The sequence below is a fragment of the Pelodiscus sinensis genome, chromosome 8 (assembly GCF_052426305.1).
Source record: "Pelodiscus sinensis isolate ZL-2025 chromosome 8, ASM5242630v1, whole genome shotgun sequence".
Taxonomy (NCBI): Eukaryota; Metazoa; Chordata; order Testudines; family Trionychidae; genus Pelodiscus; species Pelodiscus sinensis.
The window spans coordinates 43,100,233-43,120,657 of record NC_143059.1 but is presented as its reverse complement, the minus strand read 5'-3'; the positions used below and the strand labels follow the sequence as shown (position 1 = coordinate 43,120,657).

Sequence of the window (20,425 nt, the reverse complement as noted above, 5' to 3'; positions counted from 1 at the left end):
GGCTGTTTGCCAGGCTTCCAGGCTAAACTCAGTCTTTCAAGGATAGCATCAATATCTCTTTAAACCTGGCTTCTAGGCTAACTTTAATCCCAGGCTGACTAAATCTTCCAACATTGGAGGAGTCCTGTAGCTAAACTAATTCTCATGACAGACTAGTTTTTCCAAAGCTTAGGCTTGCATGATAGCTCTTGATCTTGGCTCCCATTAAACCACTCAACCAATCAAAAACTTAGCCCAAATGTTGAGCTGCAGTGCAATAAAAGCATTTGTGGTTTTATTTGGACTTTTATTGCCACTAAAGAAACTGAACTTAGAGTGTCCCAGTTGCAGGGTGAGCCATGCGAAACTCCAGGGGAGAGAAAACCCACATGATGGGGAGTTGAAGCATGGAGTTCCTGCAATATCACATTCAGCCAGAAGGGGGCTTGCACATGCCCATTATTTGAAAAAATGAAAAGTCCATTTCATACAAAACCACCTTTCATATTCACTGTCACTTAAACATAAAGGTTTTTGTCATTCCCAGATACATATGTAGGATTTCAGATGGGATTGTACTCAGTGTGGCTAGCCCATCCTGTCATATATGGAGCCTCAGCTACACACAGCTATTTTTAGCACATTAGCGCAATCAGAACTAGCGCAGGTATGTCTATCCATACTTGAAATTATACCTCCAGTTCCACTGTAGACATATCCATAGAGCTACAGGAACAAGAGATAGTTATGAGGTTACCCAATCAGTACAGAGAACAGTTATTAAAGACATAAAAGAAGTGCATAGATAAGCGTCTACAATATACAAAAAAGTTAAGGTTAAAGGTGCAGCTCTGATGGCAGAGAGATGAAGTAGAAAAGACATTAATCATAGCCATACAGGACTTTCAGCAATCTGTGGGAGCACTTTTAAGTAATGTTGCCTGTTCCAGAATAAAAGCGACACCCATTTTACAATAATGCCACATTTCGCTAAGCTCATTTCAACCTAAAGTTTTCTGAAGAATAAGATATAGCATAGTTAACCTGATCTGCAATTTACATAAGAAAGTGAAACTAAACAAAAACATGATCAAAATGGCTGGGCTAATAAGCCCCAATTTACTAATCCACCACACACTGTCAAAATACAGAGGAAAGATTTATAAATCAAGTTTTATGCTTAGGATGTTATTGGCACAGTTTATAAGTGTATGCACAATTTGTAACTGATGCAGCAACAGAAGATATATTGTAAAACATTGAGCATATGTTGTATCTTGTCCTCCCTGGTTATGTGCCAAAGAAACCTTTGCTTCCCTGAGGCTGAAAATGGGACCTCAACATTGTTGACTCAGTTTTCCACTACTGTAAATCACTGTAGTTCCAGATATCAAAGTTCATTTTCAAAGCCAACAAAATTAAGTCCATTTATATCCATTTAGGATCTGTCCCTTCAGCTGGTTTAATGAGAGGTTTGAATATTTATTCATCTTCTTTCTATCATTATCATTTAAAATCCTCTTCCCTTCAATACACATTTCTGATACCAGTAAAATTTATGGAATTCTGATTTTTCATTTGGAAATTTCTCATACTCATGATAGATTCAGGAAACACCACCAAAAAATTTGAGAAAAATAAAAAATTCAGTGATTTTACAATTGCACAATATCTTTCAATAGACATATGCATACAGAAATGAGTTGTACAGTATGGACATGCATTCACTTGAAAAATCTAGTCGGAGGAATAATTTCAGAGTGTAACTTTGTAATGAGACCCCGGTGGAAATATCTGTACTTTTTGTTCCCATCTGCAAAGCTATGTAATTGATTAATGACTGACATGTTAATGCTGCCTTTTACTGTCAAAGTCTCTTTGGAAATATATTAAAGTATACAGTGTTCACCCCGACATAACCTCTTTATATTGGAAAACAGGACTCTGACATGGCTCATATTTCAGGCAAAGGGCCACAATAGATTCTCCGGTATCAAAGTGTTCATGAATATTAATGAAAAATAAAGCACAGCTATCTGACGCTATATGAAGAATAGAGTGGGAAAGTACTGCCTTTAATAAGAAATTGATTCAAATATTCTCCATATCTTCTAAGCACTCTTGTGTTTATTTAGAAATCACAATATATTTGTTCAATATTTGCAATATTGTACGAGTTTTTAAAAACTTAACATAGGTAAGTGTTTTCAAAGAAAGGGATTTTGTCGGTTTGGTGTTCATCAAAAATACAGAGATCCATAATTAGCTTGACTCTGCATGGCCCTTCCACCCCCTCCATCCCACACACTCTCTACGTCAGTGGTCTGCAACCTTTTTAAGCATGAGATCACTTTTAGAATGTAAGTGCGATTCAGGATCTACCTCACACTCAAACACTCTTGCCCCACCTCCTTCCTGCCCATTCTCCGGGGCCCTACCACTGCTCACTCCATCCTCCCTTCCCCATCCTCCCTCACTTTTATCAGACTAGGGATGCAGGGGAGCAAAGTGTAGACTCTAATTTTGGGCTAAAGGGTTTGTAGTGTGGGAGGGATTCTGAGCTGAGCCTGGGGCAAGGAGCTGAGGTGCAGAAAAGGGTTCAGGGTGAAGGCTCTGGGAAGGGGGACTCAGGGCTAGGGCAGGAATTTGGGGTGCAGAAGGAGTTCAGGACTGTGGCCGGGGTTTGGAATGCAAGCTCCAGCTGTGCATTACTTATCACAAGTAGCTTCTGGGTGGTAGTGCAGAGGACTAAGGCAGGTTTAACCCTGTACCATTCCCCAAAACAGCCAGCAATCACTCTCCATCTTTGCCCCCCCCCTCGCTCTGTGGAGATGGGGTACAGGGTGGGGGAAGGGGCACTCTGACATCAGCACTCCCCCCTTTCTTCTTCCTGAGCCCTGCACAGGGAGCAAGAGGCTCCCTGGGTTGGGAGGCAGCACCAAGGCAGAGGGCAGGAGCAGCATGGCAGTGCTGAGAGGGGCAAATGAAGTGCTGGCACTTGATAGTCTTCTGGCCAAACCAGTCAGGATCACCTGTCAAAGGCTCCAAGATATACCAGTAGATCCCAATCTACATGCACAACAATCAGAAGAAAATATTCTGATTCTGGTCTATGCTGTGTCTGCTTTGTGCCACAGCACTGTGAAAAAGTGGCAATGTGTCTGAACTCTCCTGTACTGGAATAGACTATTGCACAGTGACTTTGATCCCAGATGTCCACTTTGATCCATTAAAGGGAGTTGCACAGGGAAAAGGAGGCCTGGCTAAAGGTCTCCACTGATATGTTCTTGCTGATGTATGTGCTTTTGGTATCTTTAGACACCTGTGAAAGTTAAAGCAGCTTTAATACCCTAAAATCTTGAACTGAGCCATCCATAATTTGGCCATAGCCAAGGAACCTGTATGCTTATGTGGCAATGAATATGAAAGAAGGTTCTGTGGAAAGGGAACTTTTTGTTCCTCAAATAATGGGCTGAAGCTGAAATTCACTGCAAGCTGAAATTCACTGCAAGCTGAAATTCACTGCACTGAGATAGCATAAACAAACTAAAAATACATCCTTATAAATTATGACACTGTTGCTTCACTTCAAAGAGCAAACTGTACCTTTGTCTTATCATATAAGGCATGGTTATCCAACATCATCTTCCTTTCATGAGTGGCATATCTTCGTAGGTCACGCTCAAATTGCTGTACAAAACATAAGTTGCATCAGCGGTCAGCAACCTTTCAGAACTGGTGTGCCAAGATTTAACTTATACACTTGTATTTATGGGTCAGCATGCCGGTGATACTTTTTAAAGTCAATAATAGTCCTACTTACAGCAGCTTCATTAATAATCAATTAAGGTGCAGATCTTACCATTTAAAGTGATTTCTGGCCTAGCTTTGCCTTGCTGAGTTCTCCGACCTCAGTCTTGTAGTTTGACACTTTATGCAGCACTCAAGCCTCTGAGTCAGAGTTCGGCAATCTATGACACACCAGAGCGGCCACCCGAGAAGCCACCCCCAATGCAGCCACAGCCCATCCCCGTCTCCGGCCCACCCACCCACAGCTCCAACCCCCGGCAGCAGCAACCCGCCCACCCGCAGTTTCAACACACCGTAGCAGCAACCTGCCTGCCCTACACGTATTTTAGGCCTGAAACGCAGGCGGCAGCCACCCTACAATGCAGCCTCAGCCCCAGCGGAAGCTGGCCCCCAACATGGCCATGGCTGCCAGAGCGGCCACCCAAGCAACCACTCCCCAACGGAGCCCCGGGCTGTCTCCATCCCCATCCCTGCCAGTAGGAGCAGCTATAACATTCACCTTCCAGAAGCAGGAGGAAAGTGAGTGCTGCTGTGGAGGTGGCGGGCTTAGATTAGAATTTTGTGTGTGTTGCTGCATAGGCATGCATGTTAAGGGAACAATAGCATGTTAAGGGAACTCCCGGCTGCACGAGGGAGGAGAGGCAGGGCTGAGCTCTCACCTCACGTGCCAATGAAAATTGGCTCGCGTGCCACTTGTGGCAGGTGTGTCGTAGTTTGCTGATCCCTGAGTTACATACCTATCCCTTACCCAAGTGAGTACCTACTTTGTTGCTTAATATGGGTAAGTTTTAGAATACCAATGAAATTTATAAATGAATGGATTTTAAAATGGCATGATTCACAACAATCTTCTGCTAAAACACATATTCTGGACAGAGTCACTATAGCTTAACAAGACTTTCATAACATGAATGTTTTCAGAGGCTGCACAAAGATTTATATTCTTACCAACTGATGTACCAGGTAAGTTAGATACATTTAAAATTACTTTTAAAACAAGTGAGTATATGAAAATGCCTACTCACCATTTACAAGGAAGTTTTTCAGGCCAATATTATTGTACATGCAACATACAGAAATTTGAATTGGTATTCATGTGTACATCACCTTTCATTTAGGCTACGTCTAAACTGCACTCCTCTGTTGGCAAAGGGATGTAAATTAGATTTTTCAAAAGTGCAAATGAAGCGGGTATTTAAATATCCAGTGTTTCATTTGCATAATCGTGTTCTGGCACTGTTTGGAACAAGCGCCATTTCGAAACTGAAACCGTGGTTTAAACATGGTTTCTCCAACAATGGGGTGATTTTTTGAAAGATCCTGTACTCCTCGGATCTAAACCGCGGTTTCAATTTCAAAATGGTGCTTGTTCGAAACAGCACCAGAATGCGATTATGCAAATGAAGTGTGGGATATTTAAATCCCACTTCATTTGCACTTTCGAAACGTCTAATTTACATCCCTCTGCCAACAGAGGGGTGTAGTTTGGATGTAGCCTTACTGGTTCTAAGTCTCATGGTTGTTCCATACAGAATGAACACTCACAGGCATATTATTTTGACATACAATACTGCATCATATTAAGTTTGCCTGAAACTAGTTGCCTTAGTAAAGGTATAGCACTGTAACAAGAAATAGCTTTTATTAAGCATGTACTGGACTCCCACAGTTTGTTTTCAAATAACCCACTTTTTCTAACTCAAGAAAGGCTTGACACTTGGAGGCTTTTTTTAGTGGTGTAGCGACATTTAGGCTACGTCTACACTGCGCGTTGTTGCGCAAGAAGATACGCGAATGAGGTGTAGCAATGAATGTCACCATGCCTCATTTGCATACCTAATGAGCTGCCATTTTTGTGGAAGGAGCTTTTGCGCAAGAAGGCACCGTCTACATGGCTACTTCTTGCGCAAAAATCCCCTCTTGCACAGGAGCCGTTCTGCTACTTCTTTTCAGGAAGAACGGCTCCTGCACAAGAGGGTGTTTTTGCGCAAGAAGGAGCAGTGTAGACAGCTCCTTCTTGCACAAAAGCCCGTTCCACAAAATGGTGGCTCATTAGGTATGCAAATAAGGCATGGTGATATTCATCACCCCACCTCATTTGCATATCTTCTTGCACAACAATGTGCAGTGTAGACAAAGCTTTAGGGTACATATATACTGCAACACTATTTTGGGATATCGGAATGCCTGAAATAGCTATCCCGCGTCTTCACAGCATGTCCGTTATTTCAAGCTCACTATTCCGATGTCCCTGTAAACATCATTTTACGAGGAGTAAGGGATGTTTTGGAATAGTGTTTTATTTTGAAATTTGGTGTTGTGTAAACAGCAACAAATAACAAAATAAGCTACAGGCAGTCCCCGGGTTACGTACAAGATAGGGACTATAGGTTTGTTCTTAAGTTGAATTTGTATGTAAGTCGGAACTGGCTCCAGATTCAGCCGCTGCTGAAACTGATCAGAGGCTGATTACAGGAAGCCCTAGGCAGAGTTGCTTTGCCCCCGGCTTCCTGGAATCAGCCGCTGATCAGTTTCAACAGCGGCTGAATCTGGACTCCTGGGACAGAACAGCTGGGGCACTGCCGGGTAGGTCCCCGCAGGACCAACCCGGCAGCACCCCAGCTGCTCTACCCCAGGCATCCTGCAACAAAAGCCTGGTCTGCTGGGGGGGGGGGCGCACTAGCTGTGCCCCCTCCCCCCCCCCAGCAGACCAGGGAGACCCGAGCAAAGCCGTGGAGGCGCAGAGGTCCCGCTGCCTCTGCGGCTTTGCTCCTGTCTCCCTGCTGTGCTGGGGGAGTCCCCCCCAGCACAGCAGGGAGACCCGAGCAAAGCCGCACAGGCGACGGGGACCCCCGCCTCTGCGGCTTTGCTCCTGTCTTCCTGCTGTGCTGCACAGCAGCGAGACAGGAGCAAAGCTGCAGAGGCGGGGGACCCCGCCGCCTGTGCAGCTTTGCTCCAGGGCAGAGGAGCAAAGCCGCACGGGCAGTGGGGTCCCGCCACCTGTGCGGCTTTGCTCGGGTCTCCCTGCTGTGCTGGGGAGTCCCCCCCAGCACACCAGGGAGACCCAGAGCAGCTTTTCTCGCCCCCGAGGACGCAGTGGCGGTACCGCTGTGCTCTGGGTGGTCCCGCTGCCCGCGAGCTCCGGGGCGAGAAAAGCCCCGTTCATAAGTGCGGATCTGACATAAGTCGGATCCGCGTAAGTCGGGGACTGCCTGTATTTCAAAATAGCATCAAAATAAAATCTTATTTTGATTTATGGTGCAGTGTAAATGCACCTGTAGAGAGAACTTGGGTTCCTGCCTAAGGAGGTTTATGCTGATTGACAAAAAAATGTGCTTGGTGCAATGTGGTGTAGGAGCATCATTCCTGGGGAGAGAGGGGAAAGAGACCTTTCCCACATGGCAAATATTCCAGGGTAGGAGAGAGTCTGAGTTAGGGCCTGACACAAGTTAGAAAAAACAACGTTCAGGGGTGACTTGATATAGCCTGTAAGTAATTACAGAGGGGGACAAATACTTAAAAATGGGCTCTTCAGTTGTGTAGAGAAAGATATAACATGATCCAATGGCATTTCAGAGGGGTAGCCATGTTAGTCTGTATCTGTTTGTAGTCTATATCTAGAAATTGAAGCTAGGCAAATTCAGACTGGAAATGAGGCATAAATTTTTAACAGGGAGAGTAATTAACCACTGGAACAATTTATCAAGGGTCACAGTGGATTCTCCATCACTGACAATTTTTAAATCAAGACTTTTTTGCTCTAGGATTAGTTTGGGGAAGTTCTGTGGCCTGTGTTATACAGGAGCTCAGATGATTTAATCACGCTGGTTCCTTCTGGCTGTGAAATCTATGAAACTATGAAATACAATTTATAAACCCAAACCAGAGGATTAATTTAAGATCTCAAGGATTGGATACAGAAGGTTAGGAAATTAAAAATACAGAGATTTACAAGCGGGCAAGGTAAACAATTTGGTGTTCCAAATGCCTTTTCTGAAAAGGTTTGTAAAATGGTAAATGGAAGGGGAAACCTATTAGTCAGTCTTCTCTTTCTTTACTAAACAACTGGATTTCTTTTTGTGTTTTACATAGGAGCAAAATAGGCTCTTAAGTGAAAAACGTTGCTGTGGAAGGGAAAAGTAAGTATTTTCTATGGTGAAATTATCTCTGCACTGAATTTCTATTAGACAGAAAAAGTAAGTTAATACATCACATATCTACAGGATTCTGGAACACTCTTAATCCAGCTTAGCACCTACTACATTGACAGAGTTACAGAAGTAAAATTGAGATAATATAGGCAGGTGGCAAGTGCATTTGGTGCAAGGAGCTCCTGGCCCTCAGGGACCGTGTACAGGCTTTGGAGACCAGAGTGGCTGAACTGGATGAACTAAGAGAAAGAGAGAGAGATACATAGGCTGCTGGAAGGGCAGTTGGCATGACTACAGACCTGAAGTGCTCAGTTGGCGGGCAGCATGGTCCCAGTCTCCTTAACCCTTGAGCACCAAGTTCATGGGCACTGCAATCCCACTTCCCTCATCCCCAGAACACCAAAAGAGTGGATGGCATGGCTCCAGCCCCAGAGTGCCAAGAGGGAGGGGGCATGGCCCCAGTACCCCCTGCCCCAGAGCACCAAGAGGGTAGTTACATGTCCCCAGCCTTACATCCCACTCCAGGACGCAGGGAGGGAGGATGGTACAGCCCCAGCCCAAGCCAGATCCATTGCACATGGAGGTCTGAGGGTGGAGTGTGGGTGAGGCCACACTTGGCTGTTTGGAGAGGTGCAGCCTCCCCCAGCCTATAATACCCACTATCCATGGGGCTGGAGGGAAAATCAACAAGTGCGGAAGAGCATCTGGTTTAGGCAAAGAGGTCCAGGAGGCCAATTTAGGCCGCTAGGTGAGAGACTGAAGTCCAGGACTTTCATGGCAGCATTTTCCCTTAGGAAGGATCTGTTAATAGAGATGTCCTAATAGGTAGGAGATGATGGAAGATGGTAAAATATGGGTGGGATCTTAGGAGAAACAATCAAATGAAAAAGAGTTGAATTCAATTACATCATGTAATATAGGGATGGGCAAATACTGGCCTGTGGGATGGATCCAGTCCACCAGGGTTAGCTCCTGGCAGGTCCCTACTGCTATATTTACCTGCACGGCTGCAGGTACTTACAACTGTTGCTCCCGTTGGCAGCGGATTGCCATTCCCAGTCATGGGAGCCGCGAGAAGTGGTGTCCCTCTCTGGGCCACTTCCTGCCACTCCCATTGACTGGGAACAGTAATCTGCAGCCAATGGAAGCTGCGATTGCCAGTACCAGCAGCCGTTCAGGTAAATATAGTAGCACAGCCCACCAAGGCTAACCCTGGTGAAGTGCTGCCATGGTGTTGCCCATCCCTGATGTAATGGCAGACAGCTAAAAAGTGACAAGTTTTTAAGGTGTTTATATACAAATGCTAGAAGTATAAATAATAAGTTGGGTGAACTAGAGTGCCAAATGTGGATACAGACATGCTGAATCAGGCTCTTTTCAAGACACTAGTATAAGTGACATCAGAGGGCAGTAATGAAGTTCAGAGTTAGTTAAATGCTTTCCGATGGAACACGTTTCCCTCAGAAAATGACATTGTGTTGGGGCATATTGATTTTGGTAAAATTTAATTTAAAAAACTAAATATTTTTGAAACCTTCCCAGAATGTTACATTTTGATTTTTAGTTTTGAAATAACATTTTCATTTTGAATTTTATATTTATTTTAATTCATTATTTTAAAAAATTGTATTATCCTAATTACACCACCAATTACAGTCCTAGTTACCAATTAGCAAAGTAACTACCAACCACAAGATCAACTACCAATACCCTAATAAATAATTTTATTTTAAAGCTATTAAATAATTATTAAGCCCTAACATTTTTGGCACCTAGGGAATTCCCCTTAGCCCAGCTGGCAAGTTAAACCTTCTGCAATTCTGGAGTGGCAAAAGAGGGCTGTAGATGCACCTATAAATTAAACTTCAAAGAACAAAATTGTTAACTCTTTTATTAAGGAAATAATATATAAATGTCAGTGATGCCATAAGATAGGATAATGGGTTAATGACTGGTTAAAAAGAAGATAATAGAAAAATGTGGAGAGAGGAACATTTCTAAAAGTCCACCAAATCTGAATAATTTGGCAACACCAAAAATAGGTTAGTAACTCAAAGAAAATATGTAGGCTCTTAAGGTTACTTACCCTGGAGCCAGTCCAACCTAACAGAGCATATGCATACTGTTCAAAGGGGCTTACAACCAGATCCACGCGGATTGCCTTCCAAGCTTTGGCTTTTGCCTTCTCAGATTCTTTTGATGTATCACAATTGCTGGTGTCCACTCTTTGCTGAGGACATTTTAAAATTGCAAAGCATTTCTGGTAGTGATCAAAAGCATCAACTTTTCGGCTTGGTAATTTTGCCTGCTCAAATGTTGATTCAACGAGATCATAATACAAAAGCACGCCCTAAAAAAGAGAAAGCACTGCTTACAGTAAATTACTGGTTTTGATTTTGCGAGAAATTCAGAGTTTCCAGATAGTCTTATATTAATATAAACTCACACCTTATAGTCATTATAGTTCTAACAGGACTGTACATCAGAGGCTAAACCCCAGTATATTGAGCAGATGAAGCCCAGCAGACCAGCTCTTATTAATTGGGCTGCATAGGTATTGGGGAGAGCTTAGCAGATCATGAGAGGGAGATCATTAGTAATGACCATGCACTATTCAGTGGCTGACAGACCCTGCTCTGTGATCAGGAGGCAATGTTTACTACTCTAACCTCTCCCTCAAACATTTTGCAGTTGATGTCACACAGTTACTCCTAACTGGGGATTGGTGCATCCCCATATGCTATGCATACAGGAAAACTGATTAAGTCTGCATTGTCCAGGGTCTAGTCCTAACTGACAATTTCCAAACAGAGCTGTTAAATTGGGAGATGGAGAGTTCTCATACCTGCTAGGAGCTTCAGGGGGTCTAGTCCTGTTTTTTTCCATACCTGCTAGGGTTTTCAGAAAGGAAATGATGCACAACCTATGCTACTATAGTACTGCATCATACACATCCAGTTATCTTTAGCAATCAGGCCCAGCTATTAGTAATTCCATTTTCTGAGAGACGTTCCACAATCTGACAAAGCTCAGACACATGCTCATAATTCTAGTGTTCTTGGCATGAGTTTGGTTTTTAAGTTCCTTTGTCCTGTGATTATCCCATGTTCCCCATTTTATCATCACTTTCATTCTAGCAATGACCTACATTGCTGTATTTTTTCTGACCTCCATAAATTTTCATTTAGTTTTAATTTCCATTCATCCCAGTTTATTATCTATCATAGTGAGTTTATTTGCTAGGATTTCAACTTTGCTTTCTAGGTTCTGAAATGTAAGTCTAACCTGTATCCTCAGTTTTCTGGAGAAGAATTTCTAGTAGCTCTTTAAGGCTACGTCTAAACTACATCCCTCTATTGGCAGAGGGATGTAAATTAGACGTATCAAAAGTGGAAATGAAGCCGGAATTTAAGTATCCCATGCTTCATTTGCATAATGGTGGCCACCACTTTTTTTTCAAAATGGGCTTTTCGAAAACAAAAACAAAATGGTAGTTTAGACGGGGCATTTTTGACAGAAATGCCCCAGTTTGAAAGATCCTGTACTCATCCTGTATGATTCTAGGTTGTATCAACAGGTGTGTTGTAAGCAAAACTCGTGAAGTCATTCTGCCGCTCTACTCTGCACTAGTTAGGCCTCAGCTGGAGTACTGTGTCCAGTTCTGGGCGCCACATTTCAAGAAAGATGTGGAGAAATTGGAAAGGTTACAGTGAAGAGCGACTAGAATGATTAAAGCTTTAGAGAACATGACCTATGAAGCCAGGCTTCATGAACTGGGCTTGTTTAGTTTGGAAAAAAGAAGATTAAGGGGGGACATGATAGCGGTTTTCAAATATCTAAAAGGGTGTCACAAGGAGGAAGGAGAAAATTTGTTCCTCTTGGTTTCTGAGGACAGGACAAGGAGCTTAAAGTTCAGCAGGGGAGGTTTAGATTGGACATTAGGAAAAAATTCCTAACTGTCAGGGTGGTCAAATATTGGAATAAATTGCCAAGGGAGGTGGTGGAATCTCCCTCTCTGGAGATATGTAAGAAAAGGTTAGATAGACATCTGTCAGGGATGGTGTAGACGGAGCTTGGTCCTGCCTTGAGGGCGGGGGGCTGGACTCGATGACCTCTTGAGGTCCCTTCCAGTTCTATTATTCTATGATTCTATGATTCTATGCCCCGTCTATTCTGCCAGGGGTTTTTTAAAAAACCACATTTAGAAAAAAGTGGCAGCTGTCATTATGCAAATGAAGCACAGGATATTTAAATCCCAGCTTCATTTGCACTTTCGATACGTTTAATTTACATCCCTCTGCTGACAGAGGAGTGTAGTTTAGATGTAGCCGCAATAGAGGGCTCCCAAACTGTTCTGAAAAATGGGGAAAAGTCCTGTAAGTACAGCTACCGCCTACAATTTAAGGGAGGGGTCTTTCTTGTCTGATCGTCTGCTTTGTATTTCAGTGGTTCTCAAACTGTGGATTGGGGGTTGCTAGCCTAAGTTCCCTCCAAAATGCACAGTTGAATGGCCACACAGTGGTCTATTAAGCCCTGCGCAGGGGCTCATGGCTGCAGCAGAAAGAAATACCTCTCTCCAAGCCCCAGAACTGCTGCGGCAGGGAGCAGCGCATCTCCTTGCTGGCCCCAGCACAGACCTGACCTGGCCTTGCCACAGACAGAGAAGAGATGCTTCTTCCCCAAACCTAATCCAGCCCCAGCATAGACCTACTGCAGCCAGGGCAAATGCAACCCTCTCCTGGCCCAGCCCTACTGGTGCTCCTGCAGCTGTGAAGAGGCACCTTTCATCTGCCCCCAAGCTGCTGCAGTGAGACAGGGCTGGGGATAGTCCTCTCTACCCATGTCAGCTTGCACCTCAAGCCTTTCATTCATAGCTCCACCCAAAGACCCAGCCAGAGCCCTCACCCCTACTCCCGCACCTCAAACCTCTGCCCCAGCCCTGAGACCCCTCCCAAATTCCAAACCCTGCTGTCCCATCCCAGCACACAACATCCCTATGTGGAATGAATTTTGTTATGTGCACCAATATGGACACTACGTGTCACACATCACCTCTATATTGGTGCACAAAACAAAATTCATTCTGTGCACGGACATCAGAAATTAGAGGGAAACTGTCACCAAAGCTGGTGGGCCCAAAGCCTGAGCTCCATGGCTCAGGACAGAAACCAAAAGCCCAAGGCTTCAGCCCTGCATGGCGGGGCTCAGTTTGCAGGCCCCGTGCCTGGGTCTGAGGCCCTTGGGATTCTGTTTTGACACACACAGCTCGGGGTAGTGGAGCTTTTTGCTCCCCTTCCCCTCCTGGGGCTGTGTAGTAATTTTTGTTGTCAGAAGTGTGTTGCAATACAATGAAGTCTGAGAACCCCTGTCCTATTTTCATGTTAGGTATTTGAAGAAAACATTTTTCAGCTCATTTTGGTTTCCATCATGCAATCGTAGAGCTGTAATTCATTCTTGGAGCTCTGCTATAGTAGAGCACCCTGGCCTTTTCCTTGCTGAAGGACTGCATCGGGGGAGGGATGGCAGGGGAGTTGGAATGCCATGGCGGGCTGGGGGGCGGAGCCCTGAGCCTCAGAGTCCAGATCCAGGCAAACCAGGGGCTGCATCCAGGTCCCAGACCTTAGGTTTCCCACCCCTGGACTATATCATCGGGTGAACAAGTATCTACGGATAGTGTTGACCTCCTAATCACACCTACTATCCATTTCAGGACTGAATCTCTGGATTATATATTAAAGCGACAAGGAATCCTGTGGCACTTAATAGACTAACAAATGTATTGGAGCGTAAGCTTTAATGGGCAAAGACCCACTTCGTCAGATGCATGTAGTGGAAATTTCCAGAGGCAGGTGTAAATATGCAGGCTAGAGATAATGAGATTAATTCAGTCAAGGAGGGTGAGGCCCAATTCTAGCAGCTGATGTAGAGGTGTGAACACCAAGGGCATGTCTACACTACAGCGCTAATTCGAACTAACTTAGCTTAGTTAATTCGAACTAAGCTAATTCGAACTAACGTATCCAGACTAAAAAACTAGTTCGAATTAGCGTTTTGCTAATTCGAACTAGCATGTCCACATTAAGTGGACCCTGAACCGGGGTTAAGGATGGCCGGAAGCAGTGCCAGCAGGGCATCAGATGAGGGCTTAGAGTGTGCAGCTGCTGCCTCAGGCTAGCCGAGGGCTGTGCTTAAAGGGTCCCGACCCCCACCCTGGACACACAGTTCTCAGGGGTGCCACGCTTGCAAAGCAGTCCTGGCTTGCAGTGCCCTGAGTGCCCACACTGGGCACATCACAGCACTCGGCCATCAGACCGGCTGCACTTGCCGCAGGCTGCCATCTGGGGAGAGGGGCCAATTGGGGGGCTGCAGGAGAGCTTCCACCCCCAGAAGCCCGCAGACCCAGCCCAGTCCTCCCCATCGGGGGCTCGTACGCCATTCCACTTACCCTTCCCTAGCCCCCCTTCCTGATGTACAAAATAAAGAAAACGTGTGGTCAAAAATAGAATCTCTCTTTATTGAACAAAACTGGGGGAGACTGGGAAAAGGAGGTGGGAGAGGAGAAGAGAGAGGGTGGGAGAGGAGAGGGCAACTAAAATGATCAGGGGTTTGGAACAGGTCCCATATGAAGAAAGGCTAAAGAGACTGGGACTTTTCAGTTTAGAAAAGAGGAGACTGAGGGATGCAGTCTAGACACAGCCCTGGGGTTTGCAGAAAACTGCACATGCACTAATTTATATTGTGTAATGCAAATGTGCTGTCTTAAACCAGTAGTATCCAGAGCTCTACTAGAACTTCATGGCTGACTGCACTCTTTAACAGTCTTTGTTTGTTTGTTTTTGAACTTAGAGATGTGCTGTTTCACCTGCATTTTTTAATGGAGCAATGGCAATGGCCAATACCTAATGGCCAATACCTCTTTAAATGAGGTTAAGGCTTTATTTTCTGAAAGATCTGCGTCTAGACTGGTGCTTTTTTCCAGCAAAGCTCCGAGCCAGAAAAAAAGCGGCAGCCATTTTTATGCTAATGAAGCCGGGGGGGGGGGTTAAATCCCCGCTTCATTTGCAATTGCGATATGTCTAATTTGCATCCCTTTTCTGAAAAAGGGATGCAGTCTAGACACAGCCCTTTAGTCTTTACTTACAGGTTTCAATTATTAAATGAAGATTAAAAGACATTTTATCACACAGATATTCTGCACTGTCAGAACAAGTGGGGATTTTGTGGAAAGGTGTAGTAAGACTATGGGTAGAACAATTTTCCTTCTTAAAATAAGTGTGGTATTATTTTTTTAAACATGAATTTTGGCATGTCAAAAGAAGTTTTAATTTTGGAGTAAATCCAGAAGTTTGGGACAATAATATATGTATCTCTTCTGAACATGCACTGTAGACACGTAGATTGATTTTAAGCAGGACTTTAATGAAGTCCGACCACGTTTGTGACATCACATAGACATGATTTGAAGGTGGTAGAAATTGGCATTCTATTGAAGATGAACTAGGCCAGTATACAGGCAGTCCCCGGGTTATGTACAAGATAGGGACTGTAGGTTTGTTCTTAAGTTGAATCTGTATGTAAGTCGGAACTGGCATCCAGATTCAGCCGCTGCTGAAACCGACCAGCCCGCGTGCTCCACGGCTTTGCTCCACGTCTCCCTGGTCTGCTGGTTTCCAGCAGACCAGGGAGACGCAGAGCAAACCCTGTTTGTAACTGCGGCTCCGACATAACTCGGGGACTGCCTGTATACCAGTTAAGGATCTGACAACACATTCTTCTTTCCAAGCCTGAAAGTGCTGCTGTTCTGAGGTTTATCTACATTTGCAAGTGATCACAAAACTTTTGTTGTTCATGGATGCTTACACCATATACACATACACCATAGAAGTTTTCCCACTGCAAGGACAAATGTGAATGCTGCTTTGTTGGCAGAACAGCTCTCATGCGGTCAAATTGAAAGCTGCTCATGGGGGCTAGAAGCATTTTGTTTGTAAAGCTACTAACAAATATTATTCACATGTGCTGTCTTTGCCTTGTAACTAAAAGTTGCTTAGTGTAGACATAGTTTCATCTTCTGCTAAGACAGTTTGCATGGGAGAGATTATAATTGTCTCAGCAGTACATACACATACACACACACACACACACACGGACACATGGACACAGAGTAAAAATTAACAGCCTTATCTTCAAAAGTTGGAGAAAATTATTGGTATGGGAAAGTTACAAGATATGTAATTTTTGAACTTTCATTTCAACCAAGCTATTTTTTCTATTGCCAAGATACAGGCATCACAGGGTAATAAATGTGCTGCTGCTCTTTAAAAATCAAATCTGCATAGAACTGTCTTCAGTTGTGACTTAGTGCTATCATTTAGCTCCCTGCCATTCACCTCAATGAGACTTCTCTTCTCCCATCCATTCCTCCCAATGAGTTGTGAATGATAGAGAATGATTAGGACCATTTAAATGCTAAGATTGTTCAGAACAGGCTGGTTATACTTTCTCTTTCTTAAAAATATCAACAAGGAAATTAGAGCCAAGCTGTGTTAACGCAGTGTTAAGTGTGTACAATTAGAAATGTTATGTGAGATAATTCAAAAGTTAAAATTCTTACAGCAATGTTATCTCTGGTATATATTTAACAACATGTATTTATATATGCTTCTACAAAAATAAAAATGAAAGCAATATACAGTCTAGATGCATTAAAAAGTTGTATGGACACATATGACTAAGAAACTACTAGCCCCAAGACTTCTAAAATGCAGCCCACAGGGGAAGTCATTTTACCCGGCCTTTGAAGCACACTTGCTTTAAAAATGAAGTACTAGTGAACTATTAAAAGATAACTTGTCTACCGCATTGCAGCTTTTCCATTTTACCATTCCACTTTGAAGCTCAGAGGAGACATGTCTTCTGTTTCTAGACCCACTTATCTGTGGTACTGCTGCATCAAAGAGCACTACGGTGTTGACTTACCCACTTAGTTTTTCCATCAGCTCTCAGAAGAAAGATTCTGCAACACTAAACTTTTCAACAACAAAAAAGCTTCTTCTAAACTATTTAAATTCATTTTTTCTTAGTTTACAAGTTAAACATCGCAGAATCTTTCACTAAAAGCAGTTGAAAGAAAGTCAACATCATGACCTTAGTGATGTTCTTTGATGCATCTGAGCTTTGAAGCAGGAGCACAAAAGCAGAAAAGCAGCAAGAAGGCAGACAGGTTCACTGTCAAAAAGTATGAAAGTGCTTTACAATTTTTTTTCTAAATCGAAGGAAATAAGAAAATCAGGAGAAGTATAATTTCTCTCTTTGTTTTTGCATTTTGATTTTGCTGGCAGCCAATTTCTCCAGCATTGATGGTAGGAATATGCATATTAGAAGTGACATAGCAGCATAAACATCAATGCAGGCAGAAGGTTTATATGCTATAACCACCAAGGATTCTTTAGAAGGGGAGAAGGGAAGGGGACCCTTTGCTTAGCACCATAACTCCCTGTATATTTAGGCTTGGATTTTTTTGCCAGATTACATTCTTCCTCTACTTGTCTCTACTTGCCATTTCTTCCATCTCTTCACTATCGTGGCTTTCCCAACTCAAGCCTAATCCATTTATCAACACTTTCTTGTTACTTACCATCCCCTCTTTTCTCACTGCAGCTTCATCTGACTAGTTATTTCACTTTAAAAAAATAGTTTTCTATTTTTCACTTCCTTATCTCTTAGTTTAAATAAAGCAGCACAGGGTGAACTGCATGGCCTACTTGTGTGGTGACTGAAGACAATGTACTTTGCCTGGTATAAAGTGAGCGGGGTGCCCATGAAAGAAGCTTTAAATAAATCACAACAATAATAACAGCGCAGATCCTCCACTGATTTCTGTGGAGCTATGACATTTTACACCTGCTGAGGATCTGCCTGTGCATAACTAAGGTGGAAGCTCAGGCCTCAGAAGGGAGGCTTGGAATTTCTTCGGAGATTGGAAGCGGACTGGAGGAAGGGAGCTATGCCTATATGATTTGCCCATGGAAAAAGAGCCAGGATCTACTGAGAAAGTTGGTACGATGGTGTTTGGTCTGATCGCAAACCGTGAAGTTAGTTCAGAGTTATCTGTCTATTTGAAGGCTTTTCCAAACCATTGAATAGTTTGATGTCTATTTCTCATGAACACATTGAAAAAGACATATGATTCCTGAACTGATTTAAAATTACCCTCTTCCAGCCATCTGAACAGACAGCCAATCTTGCTTAGGCTTCTGGGCTTTTGATAACTCACCCCACAATGAAAGTTGCTCTTTTACATGAAGCAAAATGATTTCTAATTCAATGCCAAGAAAAATGACCCAAAGCCATATGTATGTCATTATTACATTTCATATGAAAGACAACAAAGAATATGTCTGACTTGTAATCAAATCACTTAAATATTACAGAAATTAATTGTATGGAGATATTTTTACTAGCAATGAATGTAGGAAGTAGCAGATTGATTATTCCTGGGGGAACTTATTTATTGAGCTAAACTTGTTTAAGGCACTTGTTTAAGGATTAAGGAATTTAATCCTTCCTTGAGAGTTAAATATTAGTGTCATATGTATTTCTAAGCCACTCGTCACCAATGTCTATATCAGCTTACAGAGCTGAATCCAGTGCTATTAATGACAATCTTTTGTATCCAAATGTTATTTTGCTACATACCTGCTTTTTCCATAAGTCAATCACTCTGTGTAAAACTTCTTCCTCTTCTCTTAGCTCTGGACTGGTGATTAGAAAATCGACATCATGTCCAATCTTTTTACCCCTAGCAATAATAAATAGATAGAAGAACAAAATAATGAAGCTCCTGCTGATTTCAGTCTTACTTTCAAAGAGAATATTTTGCTGCATTATAAGGAGAGTTTGCAGGATAAAATGATAGCAGTGTTTCTTCAAACATAATCAAAATGGAATCTATTTCTTTTATCTGGCCTGTCACTGTTCTTTGTTAAGCAATAATTTACAGTATTTGATGTATTTCTTCTGTTGTTCAAACTAGATAATACAGCTTCTTTTGGTAATCTGAGATGTTAAATCACTCTCTTCAAATCTTAGAAAGGAAGGTTTCAGTCATTTTGGAGGAAATCATAATCAGGACATAATAGTACATATTATGAATCCAGACAGTAACAGCTGATAAACTTGCCAATCTAACTGCTGTAGATTAACATTCTTTAAATTTTGATGGAACATTTTAAATTAACAAAAAGTGTGATTACAGGTAATTTTATTCCTCCCTATTATGAAGGAAATAAAATATCTGCATGTAAGACATTTCTTTTATTTAAGATCTTTGTGTTTTGTTTTAACAGAATATAAATTGTTTTAACATATGATTGTTTACTGCAGTGAATAAGGATTCTACAATCAGGCCTCATATTAATGGAGAAAACAACAAGGAGTCCAGTGGCATCTTAAGTCATGTCTTCACAGCATGGCAAAAGCCAAAATAAACTATGCAGCTTGAGCTACGTCAATTGCGTAGTTAAGTCAAAATAGCTTATCTTGGCTTTTGGCACTGTCTATGTAACCCATGTACCTAACAGGGAGATATCTCTTTACGGGTGCATCTACACAGCACCCTTACATCAAAATAAGATATGCAATTTGCGCTCTCCAAATTGCATACCTTATTTTGATGCTATTTCAAAATAGCCTATTTTGTCTTTTGGCGCTGTCTACACAGCGCCAAATTTCGAAATAAAGAGCTATCCCAAAATGTGCCTTACTCCTCATTGAATGAGGTTTACAGGAATGTCAGAATAGCGAACCCAAAATAACAGACTTGCTGTGAAGACGCAGGATAGCTATTTCAGGATACTCCAGTATCCCAAAATAGCGTTGCAGTGTAGACGTAGCCTGAGAGACCCCTGGGTGGGGAGGTAGGAGTGAGTTATGTTTAGGTCATTGTTGCAAGGCAGATTTAGCACTCCACACACGGAAGCTTCTGGAAATGGGTGTGGTAGTTTGGGTCTGTCCCAGTAGATTCTGTCTCTGTTGCTGGGGTCAGACTCCATGAGCAAGCAAGCCAGGCAGCTGCTTTTCTAAGGGCCTTGTGCCCTGTGTGAGCTGGGAGTAGCTGAGCCAGGAGCAGAGAGCAGGCTGTTCCTCACTCTGAAGCACTTTGCAGTTAACCCTCCAGTAGAGCACATGGGCAATGTTAATTATATCAAGGGAAAACTGGGAGGGGAAAATAACATCTTCTGTGTTAACTGCATGCTTTAAATGCTGTTTTGATTTTAGCCAAACTGTTTTAGTTCACTTTCTCTGTCAGTATGATTCTTCATCTCCTCTTTAAATGTAGTAATGGAAAAAAAAGTAATTTCTCATTTGTTATTCTCAGTTTTTGTATTTTCTTGTAACAGGATTTTCTTTAAATACGTTCACTTGTGAGTTAACTGACTAGTTAATCAGTTAGCTGTCTGTCTAGCAGTGATCCACAGCAGAGG

General features: G+C 42.8%; 1 protein-coding gene across 2 annotated transcripts in view; it reads right to left on the bottom strand.

Moving 5' to 3' along the window:
- Positions 1-20,425, bottom strand: part of DNTT (DNA nucleotidylexotransferase) — a 189,770-nt gene that overhangs the window by 36,631 nt on the left and 132,714 nt on the right. For both annotated transcript variants that reach the window (XM_014581825.4, XM_025179755.3), the window contains exons 8-10: positions 18,639-18,741; positions 10,027-10,290; positions 3,586-3,669 (exon numbers count right to left, since the gene is read on the bottom strand). In XM_014581825.4, coding sequence (XP_014437311.3) covers positions 3,586-3,669; positions 10,027-10,290; positions 18,639-18,741 — 451 coding nt within the window. The remainder of the gene's footprint in view (positions 1-3,585; positions 3,670-10,026; positions 10,291-18,638; positions 18,742-20,425) is intronic.